At 42.3% G+C, this 21,256-nt stretch overlaps 1 protein-coding gene across 1 annotated transcript in view; it reads right to left on the reverse strand.

Moving 5' to 3' along the window:
- Positions 1-960: 960 nt before the first annotated feature.
- The window catches only part of LOC113167496 (IQ motif and SEC7 domain-containing protein 1-like), a 109,762-nt gene continuing 89,466 nt past the window's right edge, over positions 961-21,256 (reverse strand). Inside the window, exons 3-17 of the mRNA XM_026368160.1 lie at positions 19,777-19,944; positions 19,345-19,518; positions 18,663-18,758; positions 17,944-18,572; positions 16,242-17,162; positions 15,726-15,884; positions 15,401-15,523; positions 15,147-15,313; positions 14,578-14,717; positions 14,093-14,218; positions 13,634-13,733; positions 9,962-10,123; positions 9,412-9,639; positions 8,488-8,537; positions 961-7,691 (exon numbers count right to left, since the gene is read on the reverse strand). Coding sequence (XP_026223945.1) covers positions 6,450-7,691; positions 8,488-8,537; positions 9,412-9,639; positions 9,962-10,123; positions 13,634-13,733; positions 14,093-14,218; positions 14,578-14,717; positions 15,147-15,313; positions 15,401-15,523; positions 15,726-15,884; positions 16,242-17,162; positions 17,944-18,572; positions 18,663-18,758; positions 19,345-19,518; positions 19,777-19,944 — 4,485 coding nt within the window. The 3' untranslated portion in view covers positions 961-6,449. The remainder of the gene's footprint in view (positions 7,692-8,487; positions 8,538-9,411; positions 9,640-9,961; positions 10,124-13,633; positions 13,734-14,092; positions 14,219-14,577; positions 14,718-15,146; positions 15,314-15,400; positions 15,524-15,725; positions 15,885-16,241; positions 17,163-17,943; positions 18,573-18,662; positions 18,759-19,344; positions 19,519-19,776; positions 19,945-21,256) is intronic.

Here is a 21,256-nt window from a genome sequence, read left to right on the forward strand (position 1 = left end):
ATTAAATAGAAATGTACCATTTATTACTATATATGACTATATATAAATTCAGTCATATACTCATCAGAATTAAATAGAAATGTACCATTTATTACTATATATGACTATATATAAATTCAGTCATATACTCATCAGAATTAAATAGAAATGTACCATTTATTACTATATATGACTATATATAAATTCAGTCATATACTCATCAGAATTAAATAGAAATGTACCATTTATTACTATATATGACTATATATAAATTCAGTCATATACTCATCAGAATTAAATAGAAATGTACCATTTATTACTATATATGACTATATATAAATTCAGAATGAGGGAGTATTTTTCCTCCTGCCTGACTGCGTCTGGTTCGTGTTTATTTGTCAGGTTTATTGAACATTGTACTTTTCTGACCTGCTGTCCACAACTAATTGAACTTTTTATAGTTTATACACTGAGGATCATTTGAAGTCATCAGCCAACTGTGATGTTACAACAGTGTAGTGTGTGTGTGTGTGTGTACAATCACCCAAACAAAACGAGACACATCTTTCCATCAACATGAACAGATTTTTATATCTTTAGAGCAATAAATATTTCCACTTGTTCCATATCTCTGCAATTTCAAAAACAAAGTACAAGTAATATATATTTATATACACGGCTAAAATCTTCCATACATAATTTTTAAAATAATGTCGTCTCTGTTGACACATATTTGACACTGTACTCATACAATTTTACAAGGACTATTCCAGTCGCTCTTTGTTCTACATTATAAACAAGAAATATTTTTTCCTCCATAAAGCGGTCCAACTGAGACCACCGGACCGTTGCCCTTGTATAGATACACACAACACAGACTGCCTTTACACAGGAATAGAAGAGCCCAACATTTTGAACGTCCTTCAATCAGATCTGATGTGCTTTATTTTTTAAAAATGTTCCCTGTTTTTCCTCCAACAGTCAGACCAGATCTGTTTCTATTTGCGTTGAAAATCAGATCTTCAATTCCTGATGTAAAGGCAGCCAGAGACAAACTGCCCACTATGGAGCAAAGTGAGTACTCACATTGTTATTTTTCATTTAACCATGGTTATGTACATTCATGTTTATAATACAGTTTCATTCAGTGCAGATACTGTAATAAATACCACATGCAAACCGATAGTGGAGAGCAAACCTGGGCAGAAAAAGTAACATATTTAACTTGAGCATTTGAAGGAACATACCTGGGTTTTTGCATGTGCTTAAACTGCATATTCTGTACATTACTACTGTACACCACACACTATGTTTAGTGGTTGAGTTTATTGTACTTAAATGAAAATGCACTTGCAGTGATATTCTTCTTGCTGCAGGTGACTAATCCACTACAGAGAATTCACTTGTTAACATGTTAGATTAGTGTAACCTGGTAAACTACAGCCCTGTAATTATATTATCCAGTAAATTGTTCTACAATTTAAAAGAAATGTTAAAAGTATGAAATGTTAATATAATTACTGTGTAATAGTAAATTTCTAACTTTATTGTATGCTGATACAAGTAAGATCCTATTTTTAATCGAACACGATATTAAATTATTATTTTTTTTTTCATAGTTGGCCAACAAGGTGAAAGTTTAAATAATAAACAGATTTCCAGGTCATTATATCAAAATTTTAGACCAAATGTTAATGTAATTACAGACAATGGCTTAAATTTAATTTAAATTGTGGAAAAATAACAGAGTAATTATTATACAACTGCTGCGGCTGTAATTTACTAGGTTACCTACATAGTAAAAAGAAAAAAGTTAAAAATGTTTTGCATTAAAGCGACTGACTTGGTGTTAGATATTTTTTAACACCTTTCAAAGATTGTTAGATAAAAACGTTAAAACTAAACTTGAAATTGGTAATATTACACAACTCAGAACCAAAGGAGGCTGAGATCATGCCTGTATGCTGCTTGATTGCACAGTGAGCCACCTCAGACAACCCAATCCTAAACCAGGTTCTCCTCTAGCCTTTGACTGCAAAGGCATATAAAAATGAAAATAAACCCAGAAAGTCGGAAACACCAATGGTGTTTGAGTCCATGCTTGTACTCCTAATGAATATTAACCATTGTGGATAATCTATCTGCAGCAGGTAACAAGACACTGCAAGTTGATTTATTATTTCATTTAGATTGACACTGAAACCAAAGCCTGGCCGACTGAATAAAACAAATCTTAAAACTGAAGGGATGACTTGGAAAATGATTGGTAGTAATGTAAAGTACATACAATTTGTCAATGATAACCTTGTACATGCAAAAAGTTAGGTATGGAGCTTTAAATGTATGTGAGCTTTACCATAGATGTGTTTGATTTAGCTTGGGCACGCAGTGGAACAGGGTGAAATGTTGTGTAATTCCTTACGAGGTAGGTTTGATCTAGTTCTCTCCAAGAGCTTATTTTGTTTTTTCAAGTGTGTTTAGTTATATGTTTTAGTCTGGATTGGACATGGTGTTACTGTAATGCCCCTGCAAAGTGTTACTGTAGTGTGATTGTAGATATATGATCGGGACCTGAGAGTCCAGAATTCCTAGCAGCTCAACATGAATTATTTATTTGAGTGGTTTTAAAAGGTTGTTAGTAGAAGATGTGTTGCTAGTTTCTATTAGAAAGTTGGTAAGAGGCTTTGCTGAGGCTTTGTGAAGATTCAGAGGTATGCAGGCATGTGTTTGTGTGAGCATACAGGGGATGAGAGAAAGTAATTATCACAGTCTGTATTGAAAATATTAGAACAAGTTGTATGTTAGTCACAGAAAATTCTAAGTTCTGTTGTAAACATATTGAAAATCAAAAAGGTTTTAGTACATCATTGAAATGCCCAAATCGGAAAAGAAAAAAAATCATTTCACACTCATAAGCACATAACAAAATTAAAAATGCTAAAAATACAAAACAGCCCAAGGAGTACATTATGTTAGTAGAAGCTTGTCACACAACAATATTGATAATATAATCAGTAGCACACTCTAAAAAGTCACAGGGGTTCTTCAGATTGAAAACAACATGTGGCCCAAAATGGTTCCCTGAGGAACTCCGACAGTTATTAGAAGCCTTATGGTATTTCCACAAACCTTGAACAAAAAGGGCTTCTGCAAAAACATTTTGGGGGTTTTATTGTTTGTTTTTATTATTAAGGAACCATAAGATGCTCAAATAGCCTGAAGAACCCTGATAAACGTTTGGTTTTTAGAGCATAAATTTTGTTAATTCAAGCAATCCTGAACCTCAGTTACAGATCGATGCTGTTGGCCCCATTGAAAATATAACACACTGTACAGTTAATATCTACAGTTGGTGCATTAATGTAATCACAGGAAAACTATAATGTGTGTGCATTCAGAACATCCAAGGGATTTCCCAACATCCACCAGTTAAATGCTGGTAAAGATTCATATGGCTGACTAAACCAGCCTGTTTCAACAGGAAAGCAACCAGCACAGAAAGGCTTATTTCTGTTGAAAAAGTATAAATGGCTGGTAAAATAGTTGAAATGGTTGATGACCATTCTACCAGCAATCATGGGCATCCTGCCCTGACATCCAGTGATCTCAATCAAATGGAGAGAAGGAGAAAATATGTTTCACTATTGGCATGAAAGGTTCAACTCAAAGTGCAAAAATAATGTGTAGAAATTAGTTTGTTCAAGGATATTTCACTTAGTGCTGTGTGACCGCAAAACATATTCTGCACTCCTGTGAGACATTATTAAGTCCTTCAAAATGTAGGTCCAGTCTTCAGGTTCCTTTTTGTCTTTGTTGGAGGGAAACAAACTCAGTCCTTCAGCCGTTACTTTAAAAATGTGAATGGTTCGATATTTGATATTGTGAAAGGATACAGTCAATGTACTATTATTTGAGATGCTGAATTCTCACTATATACCTTTTATATAAGCTACTGTGATCATCTCACACTGTACCACCCTGTCTAAAACATGCTGTGTTCTCCAGTCTGCAACAGAGCAGGAAGTTGGGATTGTGGAAAATTTCACAAGTAACAAACATAATCCGGGTTAGAATAAGTCAATCGTGTTCTTACTGCCAAATTCTTTAGCATTGTGATCTTGAGAGGCTGGATAGTGTAGTAGTAGGATCACCACCTTCTATGCAGGTGACTGAGGTTTGAATCCCAGCCCACCTCCAGTAGGGGTCCTTAAACAAGACCTCTTAAGGCTTACCTTTTGTACCTTTTACCTCACTGAAAGTTATTTTGGATAAAAGCTTCTGTCAAATGACTAAATGTAAATCTTGACACAGTTTACTAATGGAGTCATGTCCGTCAGCCTTTAAAACTAGAGGAGTTCAAGACATAAGTAGTAAGCAGGGGTCCAGTAGGCCTACTTATTTTTTCTACACATAATGTTATAGAAAGAACTTAATGTCACAATCATAGGGTCAGTAAGGCTCAGATATGAAACCATTATCTCGGGCAGTCTTAAAGTTTTACATTTGACCACAAAATATCAATATTTGAGTTTTGATTTTGACATAATTGACTTGACAATAAATTAAAAACAAACAGCAATATTGATCAAAATACTGTGTCGTCTAACACAGCTGTGAAATTCTAACTGCTCCACTCCACTCATACGCTCTAGACTGTTTTAGGGAGTCAAAATGATCCTAATTGGTCCAGTAAAAATATTATTTTAATCCACTTCTCAAGGATGACACTTTCTTCACCTAGAAGAAATATGGCAACAACTAATTACATATCAAATGCTTTACCAGGTGCAGCATAGCCGGGTAACTATAAAGACAAATGTAAGGGTAAAAAAGTCTTCTTTGAATGACAACGTTTATTTCTCTCAGTTGTGATCCCTGGGAAATGGACTAAATGTACTGTTTTACAGAACATCCAGAGACTTAGCACTGGGACCCAAATGTGTATAATATATGAGAGGGACAAACTGGAGCTAGCTTCTGCTAGAATCCATGTGTAATGGCTGGATTCAGTGTTCTCATGGATTACAGACGACTTGGTTTTTGGATCATGCGTAATTCTAAATTTACGATTTACCTGAAACATTACCCACCGAAATCAGTGAACATTTATTTGGTACTCTTATTGCAAAAATGTATGTAGCAAATGTGTTTGATATAAGTTGAAATAACACTGTCCTGAATTTACCCTGTTTGGCACCTTTCAGTGTAATCTCCTTCAGTGGCAACATAGAGGGTCATACACAATACAGAGCATGAAATAAAGTTAGCGATAAATAAAAGGTGACAAATTCAGCATAATAATTCCATAGATATAGGGATAACTGATGATGAGGGGGAGTACTCACTGGTTTAGTACAAATGGTCATATAAAGCCCCTATTACAAGAATAAATTATTGTCAGAATCACAATGTCAAATGTCAACCATCCGCATTTTTAGTCACAATCCAAGACATCAGTATAGCACACCTGCTGAAACCCTGTAATCCACAAACACTGAAGGCTTTTAGTACAATTTGCAAAACACTAAAGTAAAAAGACACCTGTAGTTGTAGTTTGTCATGATGGCTTATTTAAAGTTTTAAAAAAAGGTTTTTGTCCACATAAAAAGTAAAGTTTTTGCTAATGCACTTTTTATGGCCAAATAAACATTAGATTGGGACTTGTACAATTTGAACCATAGACACACTGACACTCATTAGCTATTGCACAGGTCATGCATGCCTGTCTAAAAACACAGATACTGCACCATATTAATTGCTAACCACTTCTGCGTCTCAGTAACACCTCATGGCTTGTAAATATGTCAACAACCAAAACAATGGTACAAGTGCTTGTTGTGCGAAAAACAAAAAGGCGCAAGACTATTGTGATTTTGGGATGTAATAAAAGGTCTCCTCTCATTCTCAGGCTTCTCGAAAACCTGTCCCTTCTACCAACGCTGTACATAGAGTTAGAATCAGACACTAACTCTTGTGTTAAATTCTCAGGCACTGTTCCCTTCATATCTGGTCCCTGAACCATTTGTCCACTACAGCATCTCACAACATGACACAAACACTTCTACAAAACGTGTCCTCTCAGTCCCAGGCCACATCTGAAGGGCACTACGAAGAGAAGACGAGGACGTTTTCATCAAGGTTTCTTAAGCGTCATGTGACTGAAAACGCAGCGATTCGTGGGGTGGGCAGGTTTTCCAGGAGAATTTGCCCCTGCAGGTTGCAGGTTGACCAACAGACATGTTTCCGTATGTGTGAGTCTTTCTACCTGCCGGGGAAGTGGATGTGAAAATAACACAGGCTGAGTAATTTCCTCTTCCCTGCTCTCAGTGCTCTCCTCCTCACCAGGCGGCCATTTTGATACACCTGCATTTGACCTCCTCCTCTCCTCCTCCCTCTCCTGCTCCCTCTTACTAGTGCCCCCCGGTGGTTTATGGTGGGGTGACGGACCACCGTCCTGCGCGTCTGCTTCCTCACACCACTGTGCTGATCCGGCTGACAGGCTTCGATTTCGGGCCACCCCCTTGCCCTCCCCCCACCCCTGGGTGTGGGGAGAGTGGGGCGGTCGACGGTGGAGGTAAGGGGGAATGCGGAGGGGGAGGTGGGATTGAGGACAGGGGCGGATACTGAGGGGCGTAGGGCTGTGGAGGTGTCTGGCTGACGAGTCTTGCTGAAGGTGTCTGGGGAGGCGGGGTGGCGAAGATGAAGTGGGTGGAGGGGGAAGCGGATGGGGAGGGGCTGAGCGGGGAGTGTGTGTGCAAGGCGTGGTTGTGAGCGTGTGTGTGAGCGTGGGGGTGGGGCTGAGAGTGTGATATGGTTAGCGGGAGCTTGGCGCCTCCACCCGGCCGCCCCACCACGGGGTGCGAGTGGTAGAGTCCGTGTGGGGTAGTTGGGGTAACAGGGGAGTGCGGGGACAGCGGTGGGGGTGTGAAGAAGCCCGAGGCCATGCTGTAGCTTGGGTGCTGGACGACGCCATGTTGCATCCTCTGATGTTGCTGGGTATGAGAGGGAACGCAGCCGGGCGGGCCCTGCCGCCGGGGTGCGGAGAACCTGTGAGAGAGGGCGTGGTGCTGCGGCATGCTCTGCATGTGGTAGCGGTGGTGGTGGTGGTAGGGTGGGGGCGGTGTCTGCTGTTGCTGATGACCAGGAACAGTGACTCCGCCTCCTCCACTGTTGGCGTGGCAATACTGGGCGTGCAACGCTTGGAGCTTGGACGGCCCCCCTCCCGTACCTCCGCCCCCTCCAACTCCTCCCGAGTCCGACTGGCCGAGGTTGGCCGATGGGGAGGGGCATGGGGAAGGGGAGGATGGGTGGGGGATGGGAGGTGCGGGGGCGGGGTAATGGGGGGGTGATGATATCATCAGGGGACTCGGTGGACCCTGAGGAGTTGGTGACGTCATCGTCAGGGGACCAGGAACTTTGCCTCTGCGGCTGCCGAAGAAATTCCCCAGCATCCCGCCGCCAGTCGGGACTCCCCCACCTGACATCCCTCCTACGCCCCCAGCCCCTCCCCCGCTCACGAGTGGGGAGGTGCTGACCCCTCCCTGGTTGTGACAGAGCCCCGGCCCACCCCCCACCCCCGTACCGGGGCTCTGAGTAGGGCGGTGTGGCCGGTAGGCTGCTGGAGAGGAAGGGACCATCATGGGGCTGTAGGAAAGACCTCCTGCTGGCAGGGGGCGCTGCTGGTGAGGCCGAGGGCTGCTAATAATGGATCCCTGAGAAGAGGCAGGAGCAGAAGAGAGAGAAGAAGAATGAAACACAATCCTCTGTTAGAGTTGAATTTCCTACCATCCAGACATCCTCAGATTTCAGTTGATTTCAGTGTAAATTAACTCTCAGAGACTTTGTATCAGTCACAAGTAGAATATCTGAGACAGAAACAACACTTTCACACTCTATGAATTAGTTTCAGTCAAGATTTATTTGTGTGACTAAAAGCAGTATAGTTAGTTTTCATTTTGCTCTTCATGTGAATACACACACACAGTGTGTGATGAGCAGAGACTATTCAGAAGCTGGAGTTATTCACATTTTGACTAAACACTGTTCACTGGATTCAGTTAAAGACAAGTTGCTAAACGGATTTCTGTAACCAACGTTGAGGAAGGTTTTAGACCATGTGGATGATCAACTGCCAACGTCAATCATGGGAGTTATTCCTTTTGACATTAACATTAATGTCACGTTTTGTTGCATTATCTCAAATCAATTACAATAGTTTGTGTCTTCTTGTGAAATTCTCAGTGGACTGTGGTTGAACTTGTATGAAGCAGACTTCAGTATGCAGGCTGCTGATTTCAAGACTATAAAAGATTTAAAAAAGCATTTTTCACCTTTTAAGAATGATGGAGTGTCACAGAACATGCACAGTACTTTAACATTCACATAAACCTTTTCACATGTTAACTATATTCACATGTTACGAGTCAGACAAACATGCAGTGAGCAGAGCGTGCAACACGATGCAATAGCGTGCTGGGAGGTCATGCAAGTGTTCCCCACCAAACTTACTTCAATGGTACTGTCCAATGAGCCCACACTGTTCCTACGACCTCGCTTCCCTGTTACCCAATCAGAATGAGGCAGGATTAAAATTTGTTCATCGGGAATTAGTTCCGGCATGTAACTCTGTTTTTATCTCTGTTACTGTACAGATTGAACAAAGGACACACGTGTTGATCAGGGAGTTTTAGAGATGCTCTTACTGTATTTCTGAAATATGACAGAGCCGTGCTAGCTCTTTCCCCCTGCTTCCAGTCTTTAGGATAAGCTAACTACATCCTATGTGACATAAGAGGCATATTTTAAAAATGCTGAGCTGTCTCTTTAAGTTTTTTTCTGTACTGTACCAAAATACAGTTTTTTTACTATTATACTTAAACTCCACATGTCCTATAATAACATACTTCATTAATCTTCTTGGGGAAATTGTTGTTTGAACAGCTGCAGTTGATGACAACGCTATTTGTCCAAGGAGACTTCGACATGTAGCCAGGAGGAGCCGGGAGTCAAACCAGTGACCCTGGGGTTTATAGATGACTGCTCTACCAGCTGAGCTACATCTCAGTCTCTAATTGTTGTGACCATCTTTTAAAGTGAGAACATTGGTCATACCTGTTATATCTTTATTTAAATTTGTTTATTTATAAAAACCACCCAATAAAACCTGATGTAACATCTCCTTTGAACTTTAGTTGTAGTTCCAGCTGCTGTCCTGTAGGTGGCGGCAGAGCCTTATATCACTCCATTAGAGCTTCCTGTATTATTTTACTGCTTTAGATTTCACCACTATTTCATCAGTTGCATAAGAGCACAGATGCAGGTTTGCTCCGAATCGGTGAGTCATGATACAAACTGTAACAGTGAACAGAAAAAGTCAAATGTCCATTTTAAAACCTCCGAGTACAGAAGACACCTGTCAGAGTAACGTCCCACCTGTATCTGAGAGGTCTCTCAGTGAGGAGCTGAGCGCCGTGCGCTTCAGTCCGTCCACGGAGGCGTACGTGTCATCGAGGCTCGGCCTGCCCAGGGTCCCATTCACCACGTCGCTCTTTAAAGTCCCTCCGCCGGTGCTGGACCCACCCCCTGATGTCCCCCCGCCTCCGGGCCCTCCCCCTGTCAAGACGCTGGGTCGCATCACACCTTTCTGCTTCTCCAGTTCAGCTGCAGACAGGGTGGGGGGAGGGAGGACATCAGCTGCAGCTACAGCTTCCATTGCTGTAGTACATGTTGTATGAGTGTACTAACTAAATACTTCTTCGGCTGTATATATTATTACTACCAATAATTTATCTGTGGTAAAAGTACTAATTTCTCCCTGCTGTACAAGCTATATTATACATTACTGTTACCACAAGTACTAGTAGTAACTTAACTGTACCTGCTTCTTGACCTTCAAGTCCATATACTACCACTACTACCACATTGGTAGTAATTATACAGCTACTTGTTACATTACTGCTGCTACTGCGAGGAGTACACTTACACTCCACCCTGTACTTCTCCATTTCCTGGACTTCTGCGATGCTCTCTCGGAGGTCGGAGGTGAAGCGCGCTCGGTCCTGCTGGCTCGGTGCCGTGAAGATGATCAGCACCTTCCTCTCTCCTCCAGGGTTCGCTGAGGTCAGTCTGATACCATGAGGGTAGTCTGAGAAATGCAGAAATGTAGTTAGTACTCCACTGAGAGAGTGATTTCTATGGACATTAATCAGACTGAATTACTGATAAAACAACCAACGAAGAGGAGAGAACCACTTCAGCAGCCTGATTTCTGACTATTGAAGGGAAACATTTCATTTGCTGTTTAAAAATCTGAGCTAAATGAATGAGTTGTTATTGACAGTAAAATAGTAAAAATAGTAAAAAATCAGTATTTTACAGTGTAAAAGTACTTAATTACAAGTACAAGTCTTCCACCAGATAAAGAAACTTTTCTGTTAAGTGTAACTTTTTCTGCTGCTCTTTCATTTTTGCTTATTTGACTTATTTGAAAAATGTGATATTAGCTGATTGCATTGACCTCTGGCTGTATTCAACTCTGTTATGTTCCATTCATTATGTAGTACACACAGTATTAAAAACCTGATTCCTGTTGATTTGTTCTATACCACTATCTCCCTCTTTCTGCTTTACATAACTGTAACCAGGTGATAAATTTAACAGAATATAATTTTCTACTTAGAGTAAAATATCTTTTTATAGTTTTAGTTAACTTGTGAATATAATATTGTTTTATTTCTCAGAGGTTTACATCAGTAAGAGTAAGATGTCGTTAATCTGTCAGGACATTGCCAAAAGATTAGGATTATTTTATGGATTTATTATTTATGGACGGACAATATGTGACGAATGAAGGCATTAGACTTTAATTTGTGCTTGTGTTGTTTCTATCTCTGCTGCCATACGTCTGTTACTACATTTTATTCTTATAAAGCTCAAAGTATATGTCATTTACATTGCTTCTTATTCCCCCAGGGGATTTGTATGAGACTGTATTTTGTTGTACCAAGAGAGCCTAAAAGCCCTGTTCTCTCTCTCTCTCTTTTTCACACACACACATTTACAAACACAGATGTTGTACATGAAGATGCAATCACCCACGGACAACACACATATACACACACCTTGTACTGACTGACCCAAACACCCATATATCATCAGACACACACACACCAGCAGTCGATATATGATTGTGCTGATGAATCACATGGGACAATCTGTCCTGGTCACAGTCATCACTACAGTCTGCCAAGTCCCATTTAGCTCCAACTGGAGAACCAGGACTGTCAACAGCAACAACAACCAACTCAATAAGAAGACAACACCAGTGCAGCTTCAGCGCACACTAACAATAATGTCAGGCCTGAAACACCTCGCTGGAGCCCACAAAACAGAAAGCTCAATAATGTTCACGATATAAAGTCAGGAGTGAAACAGAACGAGACAAACAAACAAACAACAACTCAAAGCCTTTTTAACTGCACCAACAGTATTCTATATAATACTTCATACTAACTAATAATAACTAATATTATAATATTCTAGATGCTCTGTGCGGCACTGTGTACGTTTTGCTATCAGCGGCCATCATGTAGTGATGTGGTTTAAATATGAAGATGACAACACATATTTTTGGACAGTCTCTCCAGGAAACACTCACAATGCACTCAGCTGTACATATATAAAGTCGCTGTATAACAACGGGAACAGCGAGCGACTTCGAGACGTGTATATGACCTTTATAAAAACGGTGGAGTCGAGCTCTTCAGTTAACAGGTGCTGAGGCAGATTTGAAACGCCACCAACTCCAATCTGCTGCATAGAACTGAGAGCCAATTCATCTCTGCTGAAATAGCGGCTTGGAAACCACACACACCCACACATACAACTCTGTATATGATTGTGTTAACATCATTATTGAAAAATGTGTTGGCTGAATGAGTCATGTTTTGAGGAATGCAGCTAAGCAGCCTTGTTTTCAGATTGACAGACATATATTTAGGAAATCCTGTGATGTGCTACCACTGTGTTTCTTTAAAACAGACTGTTGGTGTTGTCAGTGGTGTACCGACTACACTTCATACTAAAAGAAAAGACTGGAAGACTGAATTTTATTTCTGCCATTGGACAGAGAAGTAATGTCGTGTTTTGCCAAGTGACTATTAACAGATTGTCGATAACATTTCCAACTGGGACAGAATCACCAAATTGAGTTCACGTGCACGTGTTTTCTGTGCATATTTTAAAGCATCTAGTATTATGCTTCAACCTAGCTGCACTAAGATGTACTAGTTAAGATATTCACAACTCTACTCTACAATTAAAAATCCTAATGCCTTGAGATGAATTTTACCCCTACTACTACTGACGGAGCTGAGCAGTCTATGGCGTGAATATGTGCTAAGCTTGGAGTTGGATGCTACTGCCACTGTTTGTGTCATATCGCTTGAACAGTGAGATTTAGGACTGACGTGACAGTTAGTCCTACAACTACTCGTGAGTTGACCACTGACACATTGCTCAAGCTGTTATGTAACTAGGCTGTAGTTGTGTTCGTAGTGCTACACAGAGGGTACATGTGAACTGTGACTGTTTCAACACAGACTTAGGGGTTTTTAGAGCTGCAGGATTTGCATGCCCCACCTTCTATTGAACACATCTTTCTGCACACACACAACTTTCACACCAGTAAAATAAGTTCATTCAAGTTTGGAGCTCAGATGAAGTTCAGCCTATAAAATATTCAACTGTTGTGCATAGTTCACTGAACGTCAGATCATAGTATAACCACCAAATCAGTTCACAAACAGCAGCCATTTCAGGTAACTTTGGGATCTACTCTAACTTTTCTATTGTGCAGCTGAGGCTTGGTGTTGTTTCCATAGAAACGCTCTATGTCAGTAGAAACGATGATGTTGGGGAAGCTATTGTGGTGCTCAGCAGGGGGCGGAGCCAGCTGTTACAGCTGCAATCACATTTTATTCCACAGACTGATCTGCAACAATCACATCAGCAGAGAGAAGCTCAGTGAGCCCGAATGTGTGGTTCTACAGGAAACCACAACTTCACTGTCGCATTTTCTCTCTCCCAGCTTTTCTGCATGTGCGTGAGAAGAACCCATTCGTGTGACTGCTGAATCATGCAGGACAATGAATATTTGGAATTATCCTTCAACACTGAATGTTGGGATCTACTTAGATTTCTGTACTGAGGCTTGATGTTGTTTCCCCTTCTATTTAACCTTTATGATCGTACTCTAATCTGCAGTGTAGCAGACGACTCACTCAAAAAGCTGCTGCTGTTTTATAGCTGGTTAAACACACATTTGAAAATGTTGAACTGATTACAACAGCGGATCTGCAGAGAATCTCCCACATGAGGCCCTGGGCAGTGACGAGTATCCTGAACACAGTTTGTGTCTGTTTGTATTGGTCTCATTGTGTCTGTGTGTATATCCATGTGTTATCTTTTCAGTGGGTCTGCTGACTGCGGGGTAAAAATAGAGAGTTGAGCAAGTGCAAAAAAGAAATAGAGATATTAAAAAAATAAAATGAAGAGAGGCTGAGACAGACGGAGAGAACAGATGGATGAGAAGAGATAAAGATACAGAGAAAGAGAAAGAGAATGAGCAAGAGGAGAAAGAGGGAAAAGTACTTACAGGTGTTTTGGAAGGTGTGGACCTGCATGTCCACCAGTGGAAATGATTGTCTGAAACTGTACGTCACCGAAGTCTTCTTCTTTTGGAAGATCTTCGTCACCTGAGGAGGAGAACGGTTTATTTAGATATAGACATTCAAATCTCTTCTTTATAAACTGTAGACTTCTCCCTCTGCTTGTTTTTCTCATATTATCAAGCCCATTAAAATGTACCGTGGTTCATCATCTAAGCATAAATTCAACACATCCTCTTCATGACTGTATGTAGAGTCTCACTCTCGGCATGCTTCAAATAACTTATTTACACTAGAGAGCTTCTGCTAGGAGCATCTAGATTTAAATTGTAGACTGATATCTGGTGAGGTATGTACCTTATCTAGGCAGCTCTGTGTGGAATTTAACTCATGCAGGCCCCAAAATACATGTATGTCAATTAGCACACACACATAGTACTGATTACCATCAGCAGGTCGTTGAACAGGAAGACTTCTCTCTGGTGAACGCCGCTCCTTTGAGCTCGGTTTGGATCAGGAACCTCAAAGAGCTGACAGCAGCACACCAGCCTGCGATGAGGCAGGGACAGCACCTGCAGCACGTGCAAAACACAATATTACTCCATTAAAACATCTGCAGAGTTACATCATTACTGAAATCTCTTCTGCAAGGTTTAGCTAGAGAGACGGCATGTTTTCATTTTCAAATATCTGAATATATATATTAATTAAAGAGCTCATATTTATCATATTTAGGCCACAGGAAGACTTAATCAGTCAGAGCAGAGTGGGATGGGGGAGGGGAGGGAGGTGTTGCATGCTACACAGACTATAACATGTATTAACATGTTATTGAAAGTCATATAGCGCCCATTAAAAAATCGAAACTCTAAATTAGACATAACGTCACTCTGACTGCATAAACACATTTTAAGATGTCACAGGATCTCACAGGCTTCTTGCCGACCACCATCCTCTCCACTGCCTGGACCTGAGACACATGGTCATCGTTGGTCCTTAGCTCCCATTTCTGGATCCGTCCGTAGATTGCCACCAGTAGGTCCCTGGGGATGTCCTGACCATTATCAACACCTGGCGAAACCACAGAAACACATGAATTTGTTTTCTTGATCTTTTAAATTCTAACAATCAATAAAGTAGGAAACTGATGAAAACCTTGCTGCTCAGCTCTTCGCTTCACTACACTCGTTATTTCACACAGACTCAGAATGACTGTAAATGACTTAAAATTCAATTCAATTCAATTAAATGACAATTAATGCACCGTTTAAAGCAAAGCGTTGACAAATCTGGATTTATTATCTTTTTTGCCAAGTTTCTATGGCAGCAAATCAGCCCCACAATCTGCTTTGAGCAAAATCTGACTGTTATGAGTGATGACAACAGCCTGCAGCATTTCTGCTCTTTTCCAGCCAAGTAGTGTTTTTAAATTTTCCAGACCGTCGCTGTTTCAGACAGTCAGCACTGATTAGAAGAGCTAGAGATGGTCTACTGGCTGACCCCGCAGGTTCTTGATGAAATCCTCCAGCTTCATCTTCCTCTCCGGCTTGACGTTGGGACTGTACATGTCCGTGTTGAGGAGGATGATGGCGAAAGCCAGGATGAAGATGGTGTCTGGATTTTGGAACTGCCGGATCAGCGCCGGGTTGCAAACACAATACCGCTGACTGCAGAGAGAATGAGAGCAAATGAAGAAACGCCCACTGACAAACTGTATCTGCTCTGGGATTTAAGCTTTTGGTGCAGGTCAGTACCTGAAGGCCTCCACCAGTCGCTCCACCCGCTGAGCTTCACCCTGAACTTTAATCTGAGCCTGGAACTTCCTCAGAGCATCGTCAAGGTCCATTCCAGAGAAATCCATTTCATCCAGGACACAGCTACAGAAAGAGATACAAAACTCTGCATTAGCGTCTTCTACCACCTCCACCAGGCTCTGTGACGTCTGATTAGATGATGGTGCAACAATCACGGTGTCTTCAGATGCTGAAATGTACTCCCCTCTCCCCCCTTGTGAGGACATAGATACAACACATTAAATCAACTAGTCTCACTTCAGTCATGTGACTGTTTTGTACTCACTCTAACACGTCCTTGTTGAACTGCTGCCGGCTGCCCAGGAACTCCCCGATCATCTGCCTGCTCAGTCCTTTTCTCTCCAGGATGAACCTGGCGATGCCCACTGGTGTGTCTGACACAAAGCCCCTCTCTATCAGGTACTGGATCCCCTTCTCCGGCTTCCTGTAGCACAGACAGAGACACATGTTTTTACTTGGTTTCCTGTTATGAATGTGACCAATCTTCCTTAAAATTACCCACATTAGTTATATTAATATTTTAGTTCCATTTTTCCACCATGTTGTTTCTCTTATCATTTTTTCAGAGCTGTCAGAAATTACCGTCACACGTTGAGATATTAAATAACATCTTATTCAGGGATTTATGTCTGTGAAATTTCTGGGGCATTGCAAAACATTAACTGGCACATTTCTAAAATGCACCAAACACACACTTCTATATATTTCAATATAATACTAATGTATTACACACAGCATATGGTATCAGGTTTAATGTAGCAGATAATTTACACATCATTACTTATTAAACAGGTTGAGTCCGATGCGGTATTGTCGCCGCTGCACTACATCGTTGTTGAAGGCAGGTGAGTCCCAGCTGTGGCGGCTCTCTCTCTGATAGGTCTGTTTCCCCAGCGTGGCCCCGCCTATCGGCTCCCGCAGACTGTCACGTGACGAGGAGCCGGAGCTGCAGTTGTTGACTGTTGTGTCGTCGTTGGAGTTGGTGGTGGTGGAGTTAACGCTCTCGTTGTCTCCGTCCGAGCAGAGGAGGTGGTGGTGGTGCAGGTGGGGGTGGTGGGCATGATGCTGCTGCTGCGCCTCCATGTTTTGGAGCACGGAGGAGGAGGAGGAGGACAGTGGCGAGGGTGTGAGTGGTGGTGGCAAGGGTGAGAGAGGCGTGAGTGGCGGTACAGGGGAAGGCAGCGGGGAGGGGGGAGGCTCTGGGTAAGCGTGGGGGAGGTGGTGATGTTGGTGGTGCAGGTGGTGGTAGTGGTGCTGGGTGAAGTGGTGCGCATGCTGCATATAAGGGCTGCCGCCGTGGTGCATGTGCATGACATGTGGCTGGCTGTACTGCGGGTGGTGGTGGAGGATGGTGGGAAGATGGGGGATAGGAGATGGATGAGGGTGTGGGTGAGAGTGGGGGTGTTGGAGTGGGTGAGGCAGCGGGTGTGAAGGCAGGGTCCGGGCTGAAGGTATCGGTACAGGGACGTTGGCGGGGCTGCGAGTTTGTCCCTGTGCTGTCGCCACCGAGCGACCGTTTGGTTTGTGTTTGATGGTTCCCTGCGGTGAGTCGGCTTCGCTGCTTCCTCCTCCTCCTCCTCCTCGCTCATCCTCTCCACTCTCTCCCTCCCCTCCTGCTCCCCTCCTCTCCCTCTCTCCTCCTCGCTCGACTCCTGACGGCTCCTGTTCGTACACCAGGCGTCCGATAGAGCCTCGCTCTGACCTGGACATATAAACAAAGATGTTAAAGAAGATGGTGGAACTAAAGCATTTTAGGCAAAAGACAGTGAAGTTTCAGCCAGAAATGAAATTGATGAAGTTAAACTTTTGTAAAATGTAATAAAAAATCCACTTCAGAGCAGCTTTTATCAGAACTTATTATTTCTGTGGCAATGTCCACTATCTGTGCAGTGCACATTAAAACCAGCAGGTGCTTTTAATATTGATCGATGCAAGAAGAAGTAAGTGATAGGAGGAGGACAGAAAGGACTTTTAAAATAATGTCTGCAGCAACTCTGCAGGTTGCAGCTCTCAGGGACAGCTGGAGGGGGAGGGAGAAAGATGCTAAGTGCCAGAACCTTTTATCACATAGTTTGGTACGTTATTCATGGCACAAAACACATTTCATACAGTGGAGAAACGCAGCCTGTGTGTGGGAAAGAAGGAACGCGTCGTAATCTTACCTCTGCTGAAGCATTTTAATGAGAATACTGGACTATTAAGTTTTGTAGATCTGTAAATTGTCCATTTTGTTTCTTAACAAGGAGCTGCCACAATATTTTATGACATTAAAACTGAAAAGCGAGATTTATTTATTTGCTGACGTCACGTGTATCACATGGAAATAATATAATAATAGGGTTAATAAACAGGTGAGCGGTTGTTGAAGTGTCCCCGTGAGTCAGGTGGGTGAAGGAGACGCAGTGTAAAAGAGCAGAACATTTAATATCTGTTAAATAAATAGCATGTTAATGACAACAAGCTCTCTGATTGGCTGTGCTGACCTGTCACTCATGTCCACTGAGCTGTCACTGGGTGGTTCAATAGTCAGGACAGGGAGGTGTCCTCCTCCTCCCCCTCCTCCGGCCCGCCCCCTGTACTCCCCCCGACACTCTGTACAGGGGGTGCTGCTCCTCCGGCTGGCGTTGCTGCCCCCCTCCGTTTCTCTGCTGTCTTCTCTCCCCCCTGCACCTCCTCCTCCCCCTCCTCCCCAGTACTCTGTGTCGGAGCTGGAGGCGGGGCGGGAGAGTGGCGAAGACGGCGGGCGAGAGAGCGGCGAGGAAGGGAGGCATCCGTCGTCCATGTAGAGGGTGACGTCGCTGAAGGAGGTGGCAGTGCTGTCCTCGTGCATGGCAGCACCTCCTCCCACGCCTCCCCTTCCTCCCACTCCTCCTGCCCGCACTGCAGCGCGTCGAGAGGATGCGTTAGTGTTGCGCCACGCACACTGTCTGTAATCGTCCTCGTCTTCTTCCTCCTCCTCCTCCCCTTCTTCTTCCTCCTCCTCCTCTTCTTCGTCGCCCTCCTCTTCGTCCTCCTCGTCATCTTCTTCCCCCTCTCCGCCAGCTTCCTGTGAGTCTTCACGGCCTGATTGGCAGGTGAGGGAGTCGTCCATGGAGTCGGCCAAGGACTTCACCTGCAGTGGACACAGTAGAGACACCACAGGTTTACACAGCACAGAGCTTCTTCCAACACCATCAGCTATAAGATATACAAATGTCTTCACCTGCTTAGAGAAGGAGTCGTCCATGTCTCCAGTGTCCTCAGACACCTGCTGTCCTGCTGACCCCTGACCCTGTGGCTGACGCTCATCAAACGAGTACTGAACATATAAAAAAAAAAGATCAGAAACACTCACTGCTAAGTATCAGTAGTATTAGTAGTATCAGTAGTATCAGTAGTATCAGTAGTATTAGTAGTATCAGTAGTATTAGTAGTATCAGTAGTATCAGTAGTATTAGTAGTATCAGTAGTATCAGTAGTATTAGTAGTATCAGTAGTATCAGTAGTATCAGTAGTATCAGTAGTATCAGTAGTATTAGTAGTATCAGTAGTATAAGTGGTATCAGTAGTATTAGTGGTATCAGTAGTATCAGTAGTATTAGTAGTATTAGTAGTATCAGTAGTATTAGTAGTATCAGTAGTATCAGTAGTATTAGTAGTATCAGTAGTATTAGTAGTATTAGTAGTATCAGTAGTATCAGTAGTATCAGTAGTATCAGTAGTATCAGTAGTATCAGTAGTATTAGTAGTATCAGTAGTATAAGTGGTATCAGTAGTATTAGTGGTATCAGTAGTATCAGTAGTATCAGTAGTATTAGTAGTATTAGTAGTATCAGTAGTATCAGTATTATTAGTAGTATCAGTAGTATTAGTAGTATTAGTAGTATTAGAGAGTATATGTGCACCTGCATCCTCATGTTGGACAGGATGATACGGCGGGTCATCCTGCTCTCAGAGGCAGAGCTGCGAAGCCTCTCGAAGTTCTTGTTCATGCGGTACTGCCTGAACGCCGTCTGGATCGTCCTCGCTGCCCGTCGGGACACAAACGGCCCCCCGTACTTCCGCTCCAGCATCTCCACCTATTTGGTACGAAACAGTCAGGGAATGGAAAACAGGTCTGTCAATATTACTAAATCAAATGAAAAGCTCCCTTCAATGTTGTCTATGTACTGTAAAGTCTACTCTACTGTATTGATATTATCAATTTGACTTTTTCAGGTTTGTCACATGTGGGTTTTTATTATTACAGTTATTACTACATGTTATCTGAATTGTTCATATTTGTTTGAAGCTGGAGATGTTTTTGAGCTCTGGGCTCACTTGCTGGAGTGTTGTACCTTCTTGTCCTGGAGGTCCGTAGAGAGCTCATAGCTGTCAGATAGTGCCTTGCAGCGTTTGCTCTCTTCCTCCTCTTGCTTTCGGAGCGCCAGGCTGGCAGGCTGGTGTCGGCTGCGCTGAGCCCAGGTAAGGCTCGCCGGGCTGGGGGGAGAGATGGGAGAGCTACCCTGGATTAGGAGAAGAAAGGAAAGAGAGAGACAGTCAATCAGAACTGATGCAAATCTTCTTCATTCGTGCTTATTTGAGTTTAAGTTTGAATCAGTTTACACATTTACAACTTTTTGAGATTCATATTCTGGACTCAGTGACGGTTCCATTATGTTTTCTTTGAATTCTAATCAGATTCCCTTTATGAAGTTTTAGGAATTGTGTGAAAATTTGATCATATCATCATAAGGTCATATTTACGTCAAAGTGTATTTGGACAAAACACTGAAACACTATAGCAGCACCATCATCTAAGTGCAGCTGTCCAACAACAACAAGGAGATTTATAAAGTTATAATTATTATTATTATTAAACAGAGCAAATTCTGACGGCTTCACAAACTTTCAACCATCACTGTAAAATTGATAAAATTCACTCCACAACTTTACAACAGTAAAATGCTGCTCACACATGGAACAGTATCAACAGTTCAATAATATGTGTAATAGTGTAACAGACACAGGGGGGCAAATAATTCACCTATTTAGTTTGAGTACAATGTGTTTAACTTTTTAAAGTTCTTTGTTTACTTGTAATGGAGTATTTTTAAGTTGCAGTGCTGCAACTTTCAGCATTTAAATACTTCTAGCACTGATCAACACAGACATCTTCTCAGGATGCTTGTTCTTCCAGCTCTTAACCATCATCTGTGTAATTGTTGCCAGGGGGGGGGGCTTTACTTGCAGATTGTACAGGATACTTCTGTTGTCTCTGGAGAAGCACCGCCATAAAGACAAGACGTCTCTAGTTCACAGTAAAGGCCACAGATTACTTTACACCGAACCTTTAGTCTGTTGTCTGCAAGATAGGCAGTGATACGAATCTGTGGAGGTACGTACATCCCCCAGTCCGCACCTACACCTGCAAACACACGCTGACTTTGTCATAATGAGGAAGTCATGTCTGGTATTTTTGTGCCTACACTGAGACAGGTCATCTTTCTTTATATAATCCCTGGTCATTTCTTTTATGAATGATCTGTACGAGAGAGAGAGCAACAGGAATGAGGAAACTTTCTCTCTCCACTTTCTACTCAACCCAACCGTTCGAGGCAGATGGCCGCCCACCCTGAGCCTGGTTTGCCAGGATATTTCTACTATTAAACAGAAAATTTCTCCTTCTCTGTTGACTGGTGCTTACTTGAAGGGGGATTTCTTGGGTTTTCTTTCTAGTCCTTTTGTCTAGTATCCATCTACCTATTTATATATCAGTAAACTCAGGAGTAAAGAGTTACAAGACTGAGCATCTTGTTGTAAAATGTTTTATTGTTA

Source organism: Anabas testudineus, chromosome 7 (assembly GCF_900324465.2).
Source record: "Anabas testudineus chromosome 7, fAnaTes1.2, whole genome shotgun sequence".
In the NCBI taxonomy this organism is placed as follows: domain Eukaryota; kingdom Metazoa; phylum Chordata; class Actinopteri; order Anabantiformes; family Anabantidae; genus Anabas; species Anabas testudineus.